This window comes from Ornithodoros turicata, chromosome 2 (genome assembly GCF_037126465.1).
Source record: "Ornithodoros turicata isolate Travis chromosome 2, ASM3712646v1, whole genome shotgun sequence".
In the NCBI taxonomy this organism is placed as follows: Eukaryota; Metazoa; Arthropoda; class Arachnida; order Ixodida; family Argasidae; genus Ornithodoros; species Ornithodoros turicata.
The window spans coordinates 82,702,751-82,720,321 of NC_088202.1; the positions used below are offsets into that span (position 1 = coordinate 82,702,751).

Sequence of the window (17,571 nt, forward strand, 5' to 3'; positions counted from 1 at the left end):
AGTACTTGCCGTGTTTCAGCCATTCTGGGAACTCCGAGGCATCGACGAAGGCTTCGAGCAAACAGGGACCGAAGTGTATTTAATGAAGTTGTTGATATCCTGTGCAGAATAGGAAGGCTGTAAAGCACAGTTGCCCTCACCAATGCCGCGTGAACCGCGAGCAGGGAACGCTGATCACAGCCCCATCCTGAGCCAGAAAGATGTTGAATTGCGGGAAGCCATCGCAATTCAACATCTTTCTGGCTCAGGATGGGGCTGTGATCACACTTCGCCGGAGGACACCGCGAATCTTCCGTCATTTTTGCCGTAGCTGTCTTTAGGTACACGATAAGAACAACTGCAGACAAAAGCGGCGCACTTTCTAGTTCTTCGCTCTTTCACTCTAGGTTATCTTCCTCTACCTCCTTATTATTACCTTATTTCTGGGGTGCTAGACGTCAACGCTGAACTAAGTTCAATCAATAGATGACGTCGCGATAGGAGGAGCTTTGAACTTCGCGAAGTTCAACAGAAATGTTTCCCCTTCCCGGTCACTGAAGTTGGGCCTACGTCAGCACCGATAAAGGAAAAAATAAACAAAAGGTCGGCTCGTGAGCGACACGCCCAATGGCATGCGAGAAGGTACACTCTTAAAAATGAACTTCACCGCATAGCACGCTCCTAGCCAACCATCATCTCGAATGATATCGTTATCTGCCCTGATTTGTTGAAAACGGGAGGCGTACGCCATTTTTGTGACAATTATGAACCGCATAAGTGTCACAGAAAAGGCGTACGCCTACCACTTTGAACAAATCAGGGCACATAGCGATATCATTCGCGATAATGGTTGGCTAAGAGCGTGCTATGCGGTGAAGTTCATTTTTAAGAGTGTAGAGGAGGATAACCTGGAGTGAAAGAGTAAAGAACGAGAAAGTGCGCCGCTTTTGTCTGCAGTTATCCTTATCGTGTATCCTTACAACTGAGGACATGTGAACATGTAAGTGCATTAATTGCGATGACACTGTATACAGCTACGGCGAAAATGACGGAAGATTTGCGGTGTCCTCCGGCGAAGCTTCGAAAGACCCTTGGTCCGCGCGCTCCCGACCCACAGTTGGACGTGCTGCTCAACTACATGCATGGAGCAGCACCGATTCTTGGCAAGACCTTGCTCTGAGCACGTTTTGCTGTTCACCAGGGACCACAAGCGTGTCCCATGGAAGCAGCTTGTAAACGCCGTGAACGCTGTCGGGTCAGGGCAGAAAAGCAAAGCCTTCGCTTTGCTTTTCTGCCCTGACTCGGCAGCAGCTCTGGGGTGGAGTCCTGAGAGCAAAAAATAATAATAATAATAAGCGGCGAAAATTGGTAACGACGGCAAAGGCATTGGCGGAGGCCGTCCCACGGCATCTGTAACGGACGTCGAATAATAAATTTTATCGGCTGTCGGCCGTGGTGCCGTTGACGGGACCGGGGCACCTGTGCTCGGGCTCCCACAAAGGGCATGCATGAATGCACGATTTCCACTAATATGTTGATTAATGACACTATTTTGTAAATCTGTGTTCGGAAATGCTAAGTGTTGACAATTCTCAAAGTTTCGGTTGCCGCAGAGAGACGAAGTGGCCGGGAATTAACTGAGCAGTTGACAGACTCCAACATTGCCGGTCACAATGTCGCAGGCAAGAATGCCTATGCGACATACTCTGACAGGAGTTCACCGCATAACACCACGCTGCTAGCCAAATATCGTCTCAAATGACATCGTTCGATCCCTTGATTTTTTGAAAAATGAAAATGGGCCTTTCCGTGACACTTATGCAGTTATGATAATTGTCACAAAAAAGTGTACGCCCTGCTTTCTCCTCAAATCAGAAGAGGGAACTGCATCATTCGGCGCAATGATTGGTGTAGGGCGTGCTATGTGGTGAAGTTGTTTTGAGAGCGCATAATACATTTGGTAAAAACAAAGCTTTGCCGCACAACAAGGTCTTTGCCAATTGCAGCGCCGAATGACACGGCTATGGCTTCTCAATTGAGGACACAGCGGGGCATGCGCCTTTGAGTGGAAATTACCACTTATCGAAGTTGTCACAAAAGGCGTACGCCCCCCTCCCCCCGGTTTGAATCAATTAGGAAAACGAACGACGTCATTCTCTATGACAGTTTGGTATGTTATGGCGTGTTACATAACACGCTCACATCTCATATGAGCTGAAGCTCTGTTTTCAGAATGTACCGATCATGAAACAATCGTGTTTCTGAATTCTTTGTAATTTTCAGAAGATTAACCGGTGCTTTCTCAGCCGGTTCCGCATGGAGTCCCCTCAGCTCCGCTTGCCGTGTCCCCGGCACCGTCAGGCCGGGGGCGCCACCGTCGTCCTCGGAGGCCGAGGGCTCGACGTGATTAACAAAAAGCCTCGCGTAGCGTTGCTTGCGGCACTAGTAGGCGTCTTTGGTGATGGTTCCAGAAGTGGTCCGGTGGCCCAAGGATTGCGATCAGTGCTGCATCCACTGCCGCTACGGCGCCAGTGAGGCGTGAGCAGTGATTTCCCCAGAAATTCACTGCTGGGGGGGTGCCGAGCTTTCAAGGGGGAGGGGTGCTTGGTGAAGGTTCCACTTACGGAATTTTTCTTAGACACGGAAAGAATCGTGGCACAATGGTGACATATCTGCACAGCTTTCCCGTTTTACTTGTACATGTTATTACATTACAACACAGTACAGTAGAATACAGATTCATTATGAACGGCATTTCAACATTAAGATGCATAATCACACGACCGGCAAAGAAAAAAGCCTAGCACATTGTCTCACGAAGCTCAATGAACACCTAGCAACCAACGATGAAAACCTTAGACGAAAAAAGCAGAATACTTTGCATGATTGAGTTGGGCGCAAATGGTTCTTGATGATCCAGCACATTGAGTTTGCGTGCCCGCACGCATTCTCGCTCGTATATGCGCGGAATATATGCATTGAACAGTCACTTTCAAATTATTTTGGAGAAATGCATGGTACGATGTGCGATGTGTGTGTCTGCATGACTGTGGTCCTACAGCCCAAGTTTGACCGTACAGGATGTAATTCGCTGCGCCGGACTCACTACCAGAACGTGTTGGTGGCCGAGCTGGGTGGGGTTACCTGAGAAATTTCAGGGGGGGTGTTGCAAAAATGCAGGGAGGGTGTGTAGGGAAATCCCTGGGCGTGAGTCCCGTCGCGTAAAGGAGTCCTTGCTGGTCGCTCTGCTAACAGCATCCCGTGGAAAGCTCCCCAACTCATCCCCGAGATCTGCTACAATCGCTGCGGAAACCACTCGAACCGCTCGGCTCATAGTTCTCTGCGACACAGACAGGCTTCGATCTGTGGCCACAATGCCTTGAAAACTTGGTTCCGAAGAACCGGAGAGAACAAAGAACCTGTGGCTCCACAGTCATCGTCCGCGACGTGGAACGTACCCTGCGCAAACCTCCGGCGTCGCGCGAAGACGGTCGCACAACTACCACACAGTGGCCTGTGACAATTGACAATCTGTAATGCTGCTGAAAGGTGTGGTCATGCACATGGGCGTTCCCATGATTTTTTCCAAGGGGGGCCAAAACTCTTCCGGGGGGGGGGGGAGGAGGGGCAGGAGCGCAAACCTGCACCCCCTGCCACATCTTTTTCTTGAGGCGGACGTTGCGCACTGTGTGGGTGTTCAGAGGTTCCTATAATGATATCCGAGAATAATCGTTACGCCCTATGACTAAAGAACGCACTATTTTCACAAACGACCTTGGAGTTCTAGGGGGGGGCACGGTCCCCCCTTGCCCCCCTCTCGGTACGCCCATGGTCAGGCATTTAGAACGGCATTTATGAACTTCGATGTTCGCTTCGACTCGGTGTTGAAGTTTTATCAACCTGAAAAAAGTTCTGCAACGTCATTCTGACGTCGCGCCAAAGTTCAAAAGACGCATTTTCAGTCTCTTTAACTTCGTTTGATTGACAATCAAGCGCCGTCACGTGCGCCACGTAGAGCTCCCAATCGCTGCCTTTATCCATATAAACACAATTCGGCCTTGGCCATTGCTGAGCCTGCAATAAGTTCAGCAACGTCATTTTGACGTCACGCGAAAAGTTTAAAAGACACATTTTCAGTTGCTTTTGAACTTGTTTTGATTGACAGTCACGCCCTGTCACATGGGCGACGTAGAGCGTCCAATCGCCGTGTTTCTTCGCATCGGCTGAACTTTCTTCAGTTGCGAACTTTGCGACGAGTCTAGCACCCCTTGGGTTAGCTCAAAAATACTATCGCATTTAAAAAATAAAAAGGCTTACTGACCTTACGCGTAAATCTACTGATAATTGTTGTCCTTGGTATCACAACTACAACACCCCAGGCAGCACAATGTACTGAAAGTCGAGTGCAATAGGGGTGGTCGGTATGTGTTTTATCAGAGTACTTCAGTTTCGCGAGTGTGTTCAAGGCCTTCCTCCTACCCGTCCACCCCTATTGCACTCGACTTTCAGTACATTGTGCTGCTTGGGACATATCAATGCATTCTGAGAGTTACATCTATCTACTAGGCTATCTGTACACTGTTCGCGTAATTTGTTCAAACCCTCCCATCCAGTGTGGAGTCGTAAGATGCCGTGTCTTCCTATTTCGCCTATTCCCATTTTGCCTAATGCTTTTTAGCGGATTATCTCGCCATTCCTTAGCAGGTTCACCGACTTCGAACTGCAGACAGTCCCACTTCGCCTACTGATCCTTGTCACGTGAGGAAAGAAGGCGCTCGCCCGGCGTGTGCCGCCAAATGTCACTTTCGTATCTTCACAAAACTTTACAACTTTATTGGTCTTATTCAAGCATATTTTTATCAAGCAAAATATCGCGATCTGCACTCCGGTACCGAAATAGAGTATCGACTACTGTAACGGCGTTACACTCTTAGAAATGAACTTCACCGCATAGCATGCTCCTAGCCAACTATCATCTCGAATGATATCGTTATCTGCTCTGATTTGTTGAAAACGGGAGGCGTACGCCTTTTTTGTGACAATTATGAACAGCATAAGTGTCACAAAAATTACGTACGCCTCCCGTTTTCAACAAATCAGAGCAGATAACGATATCATTCGAGATGATAGTTGGCTAGGAGTATGCTATGCGGTGAAGTTCATTTTTTAGAGTGTAGGTACAACACTGCGGCGTACTCTTCTTTTCTTTCAACTGAGCAAAAATCTGCCCCTTTTTTTTTCATTCTTTTTCTTCCTTTTTCTTTCTTCATTCAAAGTCCAATTCCCTGAGCCGCACGAAAGACCTGTATCCGCGCTAGTGATTTTGCATAGTAGTAGCTGATCCATTGCCGTGCCCAATCTGCAGGCGAACCTATCCCTTTTTTACGTTAAACATTCATTCATCCATCCATCCATCCATCCACTCATAAATCAACGAAAACATTTTTACTCGGTAGTAATCTATTCATTTTATTATTGGTGGTATCGCACACGGATCCAGGACATTTGCTCACTGCCCGTATACGCTCGAGGCGGACAAATGCTCACCAAGTTTTATATGTGCCTGTTGTTTTTCGTAAGTTAGATGTCGTGTTTGGTGGCACTTCGCGCTTTTCTTTCTTTTCTGAGGGCCACCGGCCTCCTTCACGAGCTGTAGGGATTTCCTTCCCTCGTCATCCTTTCATGCGAACATTTTTGGAATGGGGTAGGGTCCTGCACTCAACGCAGGGAAACATCCCACATCAGCATCATCATTCATCTATGTTGTTGTTGGTGGTGGTGGCACAGTATAATAGAAAACTGTTTGTCACAGGAGAACATACCTTGCTGTGGCATGGGGGGTGACTGGTGGTGGGAGGTGGACCCGGGAAACATTAAATTTCTGCGTAATGTTGGGTGCAATGTAGGACTCAAGTGGTAGTGCGCTACATCGGCAAAGGTGGAGCATGAGTGTTGATCGGCGGGGGGGGGGGGGGGATGCTTATTGAAAAGAGAAAAGGCGGAAAGGTTAGTCAGGCGTAGGCCGACTTCCTATTCAAAAAGAAAGAAAGAAAAACAAAAACCCACAGATACAAGGAGGACCTTAGATACTGGTCGAGAGGCTGGAGGCAGGATGAAAGTTCGTTTATCGAAGGCATTTATTGGTCGTTCATTTACTTCCAAAAATATCTAATAGTTGCGAAGCAGACTGATTTAAGTAGTGAAAATTTCGTGTGCATGACAAGTGCAAAAGTAAATACAAATAATGTGTATCAGTGTTGCTTTTACGAAACGCTGTGAGAGTAATATCGGGCTCAGCGCTAAGTAAGTAGTCCAGCAACAGACTTCAACCCTGACTTCGCGAATGCACTGGGCGCGCAAATAATCCCCCATGGTCGTGCCGTAAAAATTTGGAGCCAAAATTATTGGAGCCTAGAAATATTTTTAATGGTGTACTTCAACAGCTACTGCAAAGAATGGAAATGGGTAAGTAAACGTCGGAATGGTCTTTTTACACTTCATATCTCATTGAGCGGTCTCGCTTTGTGTATGTGAGGTGGTGTTATTCCCTGTACAGATAACGAGCACTGGAAGGTTTTCCCCCCACCCCTTATTTCCATTTTTCTTGAAAATGAGTACCAAACAAATGCCGACTAAGATGTTGTGTTCAGTACCTCCAAACAACAAAGAAAAGCGAGCTATGGCCACAGCTTGCTTTTCTTTGTTGCCAAAACGACTGACGGATCATGAGATTGCCATATTTTACGTTATGGAAGTCGTTACCTCCACCAAGGGAAGACCGAAACTGTTTTTTTTAGGCTATCGGACGATGCATTCGTTTCTAAAAGGTACTAGACATAAAATTGATCTGAAAAATGCAACGCTTATAGAACGCAATACAAAAAATATCTTATTATAATTCACTGTTTCACACTGTGGAAAAGATGAAGATAAATTATGAAACTCTCAAGGTGGGCTTGTGGTAAAATAGAGCGGGGTGAGCAAATGTGCGGCCGCAGCTCTTGAATGGTGAGCAAATGTCCGGTGACCAATTATCCGCTCCCCATCGCACACACCTTTATTTGCAAATGTAAGGGTCCTTGTTTCGCACGACGTAAGGTTGTTGTCGGAAGAGCGCATACATTTCTTGCAGGCGTCAGCATCGGGGCGGGGCATGTAAGTAACGCCCACTCTCGGACAGTCCCGTTTCGCCTAATGAGATTGCACGGCAGTCCCATTTCGCCTAACGCATGTCACCCCTCCTGCCTCTTTAATCCGATAATCCGAGGGGGGGGGTAGGTTGATTAAGAAAAAAAAAAGAAAGGAAAGGTTAGCAAGACAAAGAGCAGGCTTGCTATTCCGAAAAAAGGGGAGAAACGAAAAAGAAAAGGAAAGAGAAAAGGCGAAGTGGGAATATGCTAAGATGCGACACTGTTTGTCGTACGGGTTCAGGGACGTTATGTCCATAATTGACTACCAATGTATCCAGCTTCCAGATAACGAAGTTAGTTGAATGAATATAGAGTACGACGTACAATACAAGCTAGCTTTTAATCATGGGTGGCCCCCTTGAGCACTTGGTCCAAGCGTTTCGAGCACCACGAAAATATTGTGGATAGTTGCTGCCCAGAATTATTGCTAGTGCTTTGGCTGAGCAGTGCGTTTCTGTTCGAGGGTGAATCAATATGGCGCCAACGTTTACCCAGCCATTGCGAGCCATTGAAATGAGGTTTCGAGGTTCAGTACGAAGCGTATTTGAGTCCTTTTCTGGGGTAATGCAATTTGGTGTGTTTGCAATATAGCCAGGTTACAATTACCGTCTTCGCAAGGCGTGCATCCAAGGAAACCCGAAGGGCCCACTTCATATCACATCGCAGTCCACAAGAGCTTCTCCTGTGTATTGTATTGCAGTGTATTGAGAGCACACTTTACAGGAGACACTACGAATGGGCTTTCTCTAACTTTGCTCCCTATTTACAGAGTGTATTCCGCATATTTATAAAGCATTACGCTAACCTTGTGCTCCTGTTTTCGGAACCAAACTGAACGCGTTGCAAGTATAGCCTTCAAGTGATGCACCGAAATGTCAATATTGTGCGTTACAGTACCCGAGAATCAATGCGTCACAGCATTAACGGTACAGTGTTTGCAATAGTGAACCTTCGTCTGCGCGAAACACCTACGAGCACTTACTCGTGGGAGGGCGTAATAGAAATTGATACTGGCAGCGACAATACAGATGCCTCTAAGTGCTTAAGTAGTCCCTCCAAGCAGCCGAATGGCAAGCAACTAGTAAGCAGAAAGTGCTTAGATATCCCATGAAGATGGATGGAATAGCAAGTGGGCCTATGCCTGACTAACCTTTCCCCGCTTTTTTTTTTTTTTCAATAAACATATCCCCCCACCCCCACCATGAAGATGGAACGCTAAAGAGAAGGATCATAAACGAAACAATTGAATGATACGCGTACTCGCACAGCACAAATCATTCCGCCATAAACGTAACTACGTACTCTTAGCTATCCATTTCAGAGCCATATCACCCATTAGACACGTTGCTGGTAGTGCGGATATAATCACGAGCACAGCCAAGTACACACATTCGAGTTGTTGTTTTCTTTCATTAGACGCATCGAAGAGCGCGCACAGTTGAGGCTTCATCCCCTGATCGAAAATACAGGGTGGTTCAACACGAACTAATGTCATTTACGAGCCAGTGCCGCCCGTGGCAGCTGTTGTTACGTGCAGCTGACATACCATTCTAACGTTCGTGAGAATCGGAAGGAATATAGAAGAGCTTTGCCATTATTATACTACTCACGCAGAGACAAAATATTACACGGAAATGGCATGGGGAATTCAATGACGTAAGTGAACGTGTAAGCTGGGGGCCTCAAACTGATATGTGCTCTATTTTTCAGGTCCGTCGGACAATTACGTCTATCGTCCGTCGACTTCGTTTGAACGTCGCATTCACCCCATATTTTCGCCGCAAGCTGGGTTATATAGTAACACAATGCTATGCCCTTGCTGTAATACTCCAAGTACATTCTCATCGACTGTCAGGAGTATTTCGCTGAGCGACGCGTCCTCCAGCGCCAACTTGAAGCCACTCGGTCACCCTCACTTGCCCTTCCTCAACTGCTTGGGCCTTCGGTCAATCCTGCGCATCAGCTACGAGCTCTTCAAGCCCTCATCACCTTCTTAGCAGCAACAGGGCTCCTGCGTGAACTCTGAACATTCACCATTATTCACCATCTTCTCCCCCTCAAACAATGGGATAGGGTGCTGCCTCAGCGGCGAAACATCCTACTACATCATCATTACTTATTTGTTGTTGTTGTTGTTGTTCAGGTTGTTAACATTGGCCGCAGCCGGCGTCACCCCTATAGAGCCGATCTTGACCAGTTGGTGGGACAGTTGGTGAACGCACATCGAGTGCTTAGCCTATGGCGCATGGTCTGTATGCATCGAGGGAGGCCTTTCATGGGAAGAAGGGGCGATGATGATGTCCCGTATCCTAGGGTGGAGCAGTTCAGCAAGCAGCATGACGGCCATTTGCATGTCGGTGTCGTCCGGAGTTGGTAAACAATGGCTGCAGCTCAGGTGTGCTGAGGACGCCAGCTGATCCGCCTTTTAGATGCTGCCGATACCGACGTGGGACGGAATCCATTGGAAGGCGAACCTCCACCGGTTAGTTTATGCTGAGCGCACGATCTTTTTATGTTTCGCGCAAAGATGTTGTCACACATAGGATTCATCACGTTCCATAGGGCGCATCTCGAGTCGCGAACCCTCGTACCTTTTGTGCCTTTGGTGTGTAATTTCTTTTCTTCCTTTCTTGTCTTTTTTCTTGAAGGAATAGCAAGTCGGCCTACGCCTGACTAACCTTTCCCCCTTTTTTTCAATAAACATAACCCCCCCCCCCCCCCCTCGTACCTGGACCGCAGGAGCCGCATGTATAGAAGAGACATGAGTTCAGCAGTTGTACAGGATATCGGGTAACGCGATGTTCTCCCTTGCCAGGCCACGTTCACCGATGGAATGTAAAACGCGTAAGTATCACTTCTGGTGCGGTCGTCCATGGAGCCATCTGTGAATACTAGTATGCGAGTGTTAGACACATACCAGATTTTCAGCCGCCACTCTGGCCCGTCCAGGGTGCTACACTCTCTCCCTTCACGAACGCCTGGAATGCAGAGCGCTGTAGCAGGTACAAACTCCCGCTATGGCGCCGAAGTTGAGCCATGGCGGGAGTTAGACGGGCAATTCCTGAATCGAACAAATTGCCTGCATAGTCAAGGCTTCGTCGATGGATACGGTAGAACTCACGACGACATGACCTAAAAGTGTTCACGGGTTCCAGGATGTTTTACACAACTCTGTCTCATTTGTGCCATGAGCTGTATTTGCCACTTTTTGTCATTCAGACTGCCTCGAATTTTTGGGACCCGGGCATGAATTGGTGGTGGAGGTGGGGGATGGAAGGGGGCGCCGGTTGGGATCTGGAGTCATCCTGAATTCGGGATGTTGCGACGCCCCTGCCATCTGCGACTGTTGTGGTGTGAGATTTCTCACTGCGGAAGTTCTGAAACCGCTGGAAATTTACAGTGCGACCGCAAGACACTATGACCCTTCATGGATGTCTCAGAGACAAGTGTACGAGTGGGCCAACAATTCCAACGATAGCGTGAGTAGTAGGTTTCCCGTCTAGACCAAGCGCACCGACTCCCCTGCGGAAATTGCGGCTGCTGAGGAGCTTATTCAGTCGAACCGGCGCAATACCATGGCTGAAATGGCCGACATGCTTCACATGAGCGTAGACTCAGCCTAATATACGTCGTCCACGAGGAGCTTAAGTGTGAGAAGATGTCTGCACCCAAACCGCGAGAATGGCGAGCGGACGTTATGACGTCCCCCGTAGAAAACAGCAACCAATGAAAAACGTCCAAACGTGATTAACAGGTCTGGTCTTTTTTTATGGCCTTGTCAATGACCAGACTCTCTTTTAATACATGGCTCTGGGGAACCGAGGGCTGTTTTGGTATTGACAGGGCAATAGTCGGAAGCTGCTGACAGCAACGTCTCAGATGAACCAGGAAGAGATTAAAGATGAAAGTCACTGGAAAGGTTAGTCAGCTGTAGGGATCGAACCCACATCTTCTGGATTGCCGGTCCAGGGCTCTACCAATTGAGCTAAGCTAACACGCCTCTCCAGCGACTTTCTGGGTGCGTCATCTGAAGGGACGACAAACCAGCCACTCACTCTCACTCACCCTCCTTGCACTCTTACATTTTTGCTCACTCATACACACATTCATACGACGGAAATCGACGCAAGCGGCACCTGTTGAACAAGAGATAAACTGGTGTTCTGAGGCTGGAACAACATAGAAGGGACAGATACAAACAAAGCCTGGCTTTGTTTGTATCTGTCCCTTCTATGTTGTTCCAGCCTCAGAACACCAGTTTATCTCTTGTTCAACAGGAAGAGATTCCCGGTGGAAGGTAGTTCCCAATATGATTTTTATCTTAAACGTATGCGACTTGTACCATATTGCATTCCACGCGGACGCAGTTTACGCACAAAAAAGCGGCAAGTGGGCGACCGCCTGCAAGCAGCCAAACGTCAGTTGCATCATTTGCTCAATTGACTGCAGTCCGTCAGTGGGGAAGGTACTCTGACGTCTCATCTTTCTTCGCGCCGGCAGCGTTCGGGTCGCCTTTCCTCTCCTTGTTTTTAACTAACACCTTCGTTGTTCACACCAATTCTTGGTTCATACTCCGCATGTTATGTGTATTAGCGCCCAGTAACACATTTGCGATGCTTACAGAGTTTTTGAGTATCCCTTCATGGTCCCTTTCAAAAGCCCTATGCCCATAATGCCTACCGTCAATGTCTACACTCATTGCACCAGTTCTTGACGTCTACTGGTCTGCGTGAGTTCCCTTTACCATCAGTGACGTCTGCACGAGTGCGGAAATGTGATCTATTAGACTTCATCGTACTACAACACGTGTGGTCGACTGGATGGGCTGCTAACGCCGGCATGCAGGTACGGCATGTCTGCACGCGTGCAGTACATCACTTGCTATGTTCTTCGTCATGTGTACGTGCGTGTGTGTATGTCTCATCCCCCTCATCGCCATTCCACTAACATATTAACCCACACGAACTGAGGTAGGGTACTGCAATTGCTGCGGTGAAACACCTAATCCCATCGTCATGCATGTAGCTGTTGTTGTTCGTGTAGTTGATGCATTTGATTTTTGCAAGATGTTCGGGTGATCATGGGATCCTCTGCATACAGACGTATTTCAAGATCACGAGCAAAGTGAAACTTGATCCCTGTACTACGAAGATACTTCGGTGGCGTGCATCCTGAACATGTCGTATAGTGTGGAAGTGGCACGTGCCGTAGAGCTATTGTGCCATCGCTATAACTGCGATTAGGGAAAGTATGGCCATAGGGAAAGGCCGCTTTTATGGACTCGTGGCACGCTCGAAAAGCATGGAACCTAGTGCGACACGTGAACTCATCTACGTCGTGGCCTCTGGCAAACACAGAAGCATACGTGAAGCTACTTTTAGAAATCTAGCTGTGAGGCCAACAACGGCAAGATACCTACAGCATGACCAACGTGCATACATATCAGTTTGGCTCTTCCTACGTGACACAACAATAATTCCACAACATCACGAGTAGGGGTCCTGAGGAGTTTCCACCCTGTTTCTCGGACATTGGTTCCTGCCGCAAAGCGGGACCTTGCTAAGACGGTAGCATGCAGGCTGTGGCTTTGCAAACAGCGATTGCCGACAAACGCTGCCATTGGCTGCCTCTCGGAAGCTCTCTGAAAATCCCAGGGTAGGGACAGAATTACCGCGTTATATGGAATATTATATGGAATAACTGGAGGTAAGGACACTCGGGACTCTTCCATCCGTTGTCCTTCGTTTGCTGAGACTACGGATGGCACCTCACGCAACTATAACTGCTGCACGTAGGGCGACTGACACAAATATAGGGTCTACTGTACATTGATTCTACATTGCAGTACTGAAGGCGAGGAACTTGCAAACACTCGAGAGGCGGACCTCAATCGAGTTCTCAATGCACAAGTAAATATATCCGTGTTCGTCCATCGTAAGTTCTCTGTTAAGACATTTTTGTGGTGATGCACAGAGCAGGAGCATACAGAATTTACTTACTAGGTAGGCACCGCCATGTCTGAGTCAGAACGAGAGTCCTGTTGTGACAGACGCACTTTTGCGTCCTTGTGTTGCAGATGACCAAGGAACCCGGTTCCGTGTTCTTCCTCCTCTGACAGTCTGCGTTGGTGATACATGGCGCTGGTGTAGGAGATGGTGCTGCAACAAACCAGAAGAAGGTTGAATTAATGTGGTATTGGTTTGAATTCTTTGCACTCCAACAATACACTCTTCACTGAACTAGGTTGCGACTAGATTTGAACGCTCCTTCACATATTATTCTGTTAAACAGCACGCGTGACCCTCGTATCTTCCATATTGCAACTTTGAGCAACGGATGAACGTTATATCGGTTGGAACGTAAATCAGCAACTAGAATCGCTATATTTCTATAAAAGGACGATCAGTAGATATAATCTGATATCGCCAGTTTCCGCTTGAATGCGTACTGAAACCAAATCGGGGTGGTGGTGAAACCAATCTTGGCGTTAAGGACTACCTCAAGTGGGCAGCGTCAGGACAGTAGCCAGGATGAGATGAGATTATACAAGAAGCAACGATGAAGTCGAAATCAATGGTGAAATACCATTTGCCAGTTCAAGCATCCGCTCACGTAGACTGGCTCCTGTAAACTGTCACATGTAGATCCTAGACAAAGCCGCTCAGCTGGTACAGTGCTGGACAAAAGTTTATACGGAACACGCTCCGGCGTATTCCTTCCTCAGAGTGACACGCCATCAGCGAATGGTGTCACTCTGAGGAAGGAATGCGCCGGAGCGTGTTGCGTAAAATTTTGTCCAGCACTGTACATTTCCTTATGCGCTCATAATTCCTATTCATGCTCTACTCGTATCTAATTCTGCGTCCCACTGAAACTAAGATGTACTAAAGTCATACAAAGCCGGTCCCGAACCACATTAACGTGTAGAAATGAATTTAAGGCCTTTAATATTTAAGGCAATAAATGCTGAAGGCCGTAAACGAAAACGGAGATCGAAGCGTGCCAGATGCCAGCGATGAGCCCTTCGAGGGGGAAACGGAAGTAGAAAAGAAACGGAATTTCTGAAACCCATTTACTGTATTTGGGGCAAAACTGGCAACTCTCGAAAGCAGGTCGCACGCAGAAAAGAAGTTCTGTATTGATATTTTCGAGAACTGAGAAGATGTTCTTACTACAAGTTTATTTTGTTTGCACATTTTTATGTGCTAACGTTTCCCACCGGACTTTACGCGTCCATATTTCCTTCCGTGTCTTCGCTTACACTCTTAAGACCGAACTTCTCCGCACTCATAGCCGAACATTATCCCGAATGGCATCGTTCTCACCCCTGATTTGTTGGAAACAGGAGGCGGTCGTCTTTTTGTGACACATATACAGTTACGTTAATTGACACAGAAAGGCGTACTCCCCGCGCCTTCCACAAATCAGGAGCATCGTCAACTTCACAACGCTATCATTCTGTGCAATGGTTGCCCTTCGGTGTGCTATGGGGTGGAGTTCTGTTGTAACAGTGTACGCTGAAGAGGCAGCTAGGGCTGCCGTCTGGCAACGCTGCATGCAGGAAGGCCTTCACGCCTTCACGACACTCTTTGAAGTCCTTTTCTTTTAAGGCCTGAACGGCTACCGTCTGACGTGGGCATAAGTTACCAAGAAGTACATATATATGTACAATTACAGTCCTCTCCATCACGACGTCAACGGGACAACGTGATCTACACGCGTGCGACTTCCTTGTAGCGACGTAGCGACGTACATAGCCACTCGTTTAATATTATATACGGAAGACACGAAGGGAATAGTTATGCACATTAATGTAACAGTGCGCGATGTACCGGCAGAAGAGCACTCAATGCAAAAGATATAACAGATATAACGAGTGGCGCCGCTAGGGTACGCGTCACCCGGTGCGGGAGCTCTTTGCGTCACCACCACCACACCGCATGCCCCTGTAGAGGACGATAGTCTTCCTCCACATGAGTCCCGGCCGGCGATGATGGTATGCCACGGAGAGGCGATGACGGTGGCCTATCTCCATGGCCGCGCCGGTGGAACTGAAGCCGGTGCTCCACGCGCGTGGCCATCGTTGTCGTCGTTGTCGTCGTCCGCTACCCGTAGGTCATCCTTGTGGTAGGTGTGGACGGGAACAGCGATCCGTCGCAGAGAGAGTGAGGCGCTCGGTGTCGTGGTCCTGGGGTGCCGCGACCGGCACGGGAGCCGAAGCTCGATAGTCCCAGGTGGAGTGAGTGAGGTGCCGAGACGGGCTTAAGCGTGCCGAGGCGTCGGCTGCCGCGACTGCCGCAACCGGCAGGTGAGCGGAAGGCTCGAGTGTCGCGGCCGGCAGTGAGAAGCGTGAGAAGACTTGAGCGAAGAGAGAAGCGTAGGTGAGAGAGAGCGAAGAGTGCGGTAGGAGTGAAGGTGGGCCGTGTGTGCCGGAGGTAGTGCTGCTCGATGGCGTGGTCAGAAATTTGGGATGGTGAAGGGCCGAATTGCTCCGGACGTGATGTTCACGTCCGGGTCACCAAATGTAGAGGAGGTAGTGTCCCTCTACATGAGACCTGACCGGCGATGATGGAATGTCCCAGCGGGCAGATGGACGTGGCCTCACGCTAGGACGGTGCCGGTAGAACTGCTGTGCCAGCGCCGTAGCGCGTGGCTGCAGAGGCACGTCGTCATCGTCGTCACCGGGCCGCCACACCCCCATTAACGGATACCAGGATTTCCGTACCAGGCGATTCACGATAAATAAACATATTACACCCCACTCAGAAAAAAAAAAGTGCTTCGGAGAAGGCTCCTGACGTTTTTGACGTCATCGTGCCACAGAGAACGAGATGAAGCGGCAGTATTGGTGCGACGCGTCACCTCTTCCGTCGCTTCACCCGGTGCGGACCGCACCCCCCCTAGTGACGCCACGGGATATAACGTGTGTGAACCGAGCACCTCTCTGCCGCTTACTGTCATCGCCGACTTCCTAAGGCCCCGTGCGTGCAATTGGAACAGGGACAAATATGTTCGTGACATTCTCCGGAAATGAAGCTAGGCTGCCAGCAAATGCAACGGAAATGTAATCTCGCGATTTGCAAAGGCTGCCTCTGAGACGCTAAAGAGGGCTTACATTTTGTCACAAACTGAAATCAATAAGTGCTTGTCTCGCATGCAAATTCGTTCAGTTGCTCCTGTCGCCCTGCATATAACTACTTTGACATTCGAAGCAAGGCTTCTGCTGACATTGTTTGTGTGCTCTATGTTTGCTGTATCGATTTCAACAGAGTTATGGAATTAATATTGTCACGCATCGTGCCTTCAAAAACTTCGTGACTATCACAAAACGGACTGAAGATGCAGGATATTTCGTGAACTATCTAAACACGGACGCGAGAACTTTCGATAATGCCCACCAAATATCTCCTGTCTGGGTAATTTCCAAGTGAGCTCCGCAAGACGACGGCGTGTATACAAGTCGAACAATTCAAGCAGCGATACCGATCTAATGCTATGAAGCTGAGTCGGCAAAACATATGTTTGCAACTGTTCACCGAGTTTTGTTACTCATTCAACTGTGACATTTGTAACCCGACTATTCATCGTCAAGTATAAAGCATGATACCAACATAGTGGATACTGCAGTATCGATACGGCCTTAGGCCACTAGCAGACATTTTGAAAAGAGACAGCTCTTCTGTTGGGTAGCTTCTTTATTCCTCAGAGACCATCAGAACATATCGACATGTGTTCCACTCTATAATCTCCTTCCTTAGGACTTAAATAGAACAACCTTCGTTTTAGGATCTTTGGTAGCGAGCCCTCACCACCCTAAGCGTGCTGGAGTAGCCAGCCCAATGTAGAGTTGGGCCAATATCTCCATATTTTCTTTTGTGCGTCAACTAACCAACCATCTGAACCGCATTGGAACTAACAGCACTCGTGACCTCCTTGCTTGTTCACGCTTGAGCAACAACAACAACAACAATAAATGATAACGATGAGATGGGGTGTTTCACCGCGGTGGCGCTCGGAAGTGTAAAAGGGCAAACACAGATGCTCTATTTCTGTACTTCTTTATTCGTATCATGATTAAAACTTGATACGATGTTAGGGTTAACGGGGAAACCGTGACATAGGAGACGGTGATAGACTTATAGTATGACGAATACACACAAATACGGAGGTTCAAGGACGGCAGTTGACGAAAAGTAATCGGATGCCGGTGACGGGACTCAAACCCACGCCTCTCGATCTGTCTACCGGTCAGGTGTGTTAAATTACCCTACGTCGACATCGCGCTTTCGTCAAATATGACCTCGTTCATGAAGACAGTGACGAACATTCGCTTTGGCCCATTCTCTCATTTATTTTCTTCCTTTACATTTTCTTCCATGCACGCTCACATTCACAGGCGAAC

At 48.1% G+C, this 17,571-nt stretch overlaps 1 protein-coding gene and 1 non-coding gene across 2 annotated transcripts in view; both read right to left on the minus strand.

Annotated features, from left to right (window-relative positions):
• LOC135385627 (uncharacterized) overlaps window positions 1–17,571 on the minus strand; it is a 236,316-nt gene that overhangs the window by 90,661 nt on the left and 128,084 nt on the right. Inside the window, exon 2 of the mRNA XM_064615073.1 lies at window positions 13,169–13,327. Coding sequence (XP_064471143.1) covers window positions 13,169–13,327 — 159 coding nt within the window. The remainder of the gene's footprint in view (window positions 1–13,168; window positions 13,328–17,571) is intronic.
• Window positions 11,092–11,164, minus strand: Trnaa-ggc (transfer RNA alanine (anticodon GGC)). The gene has a single exon. It is a non-coding gene; the product is annotated as a tRNA-Ala (tRNA).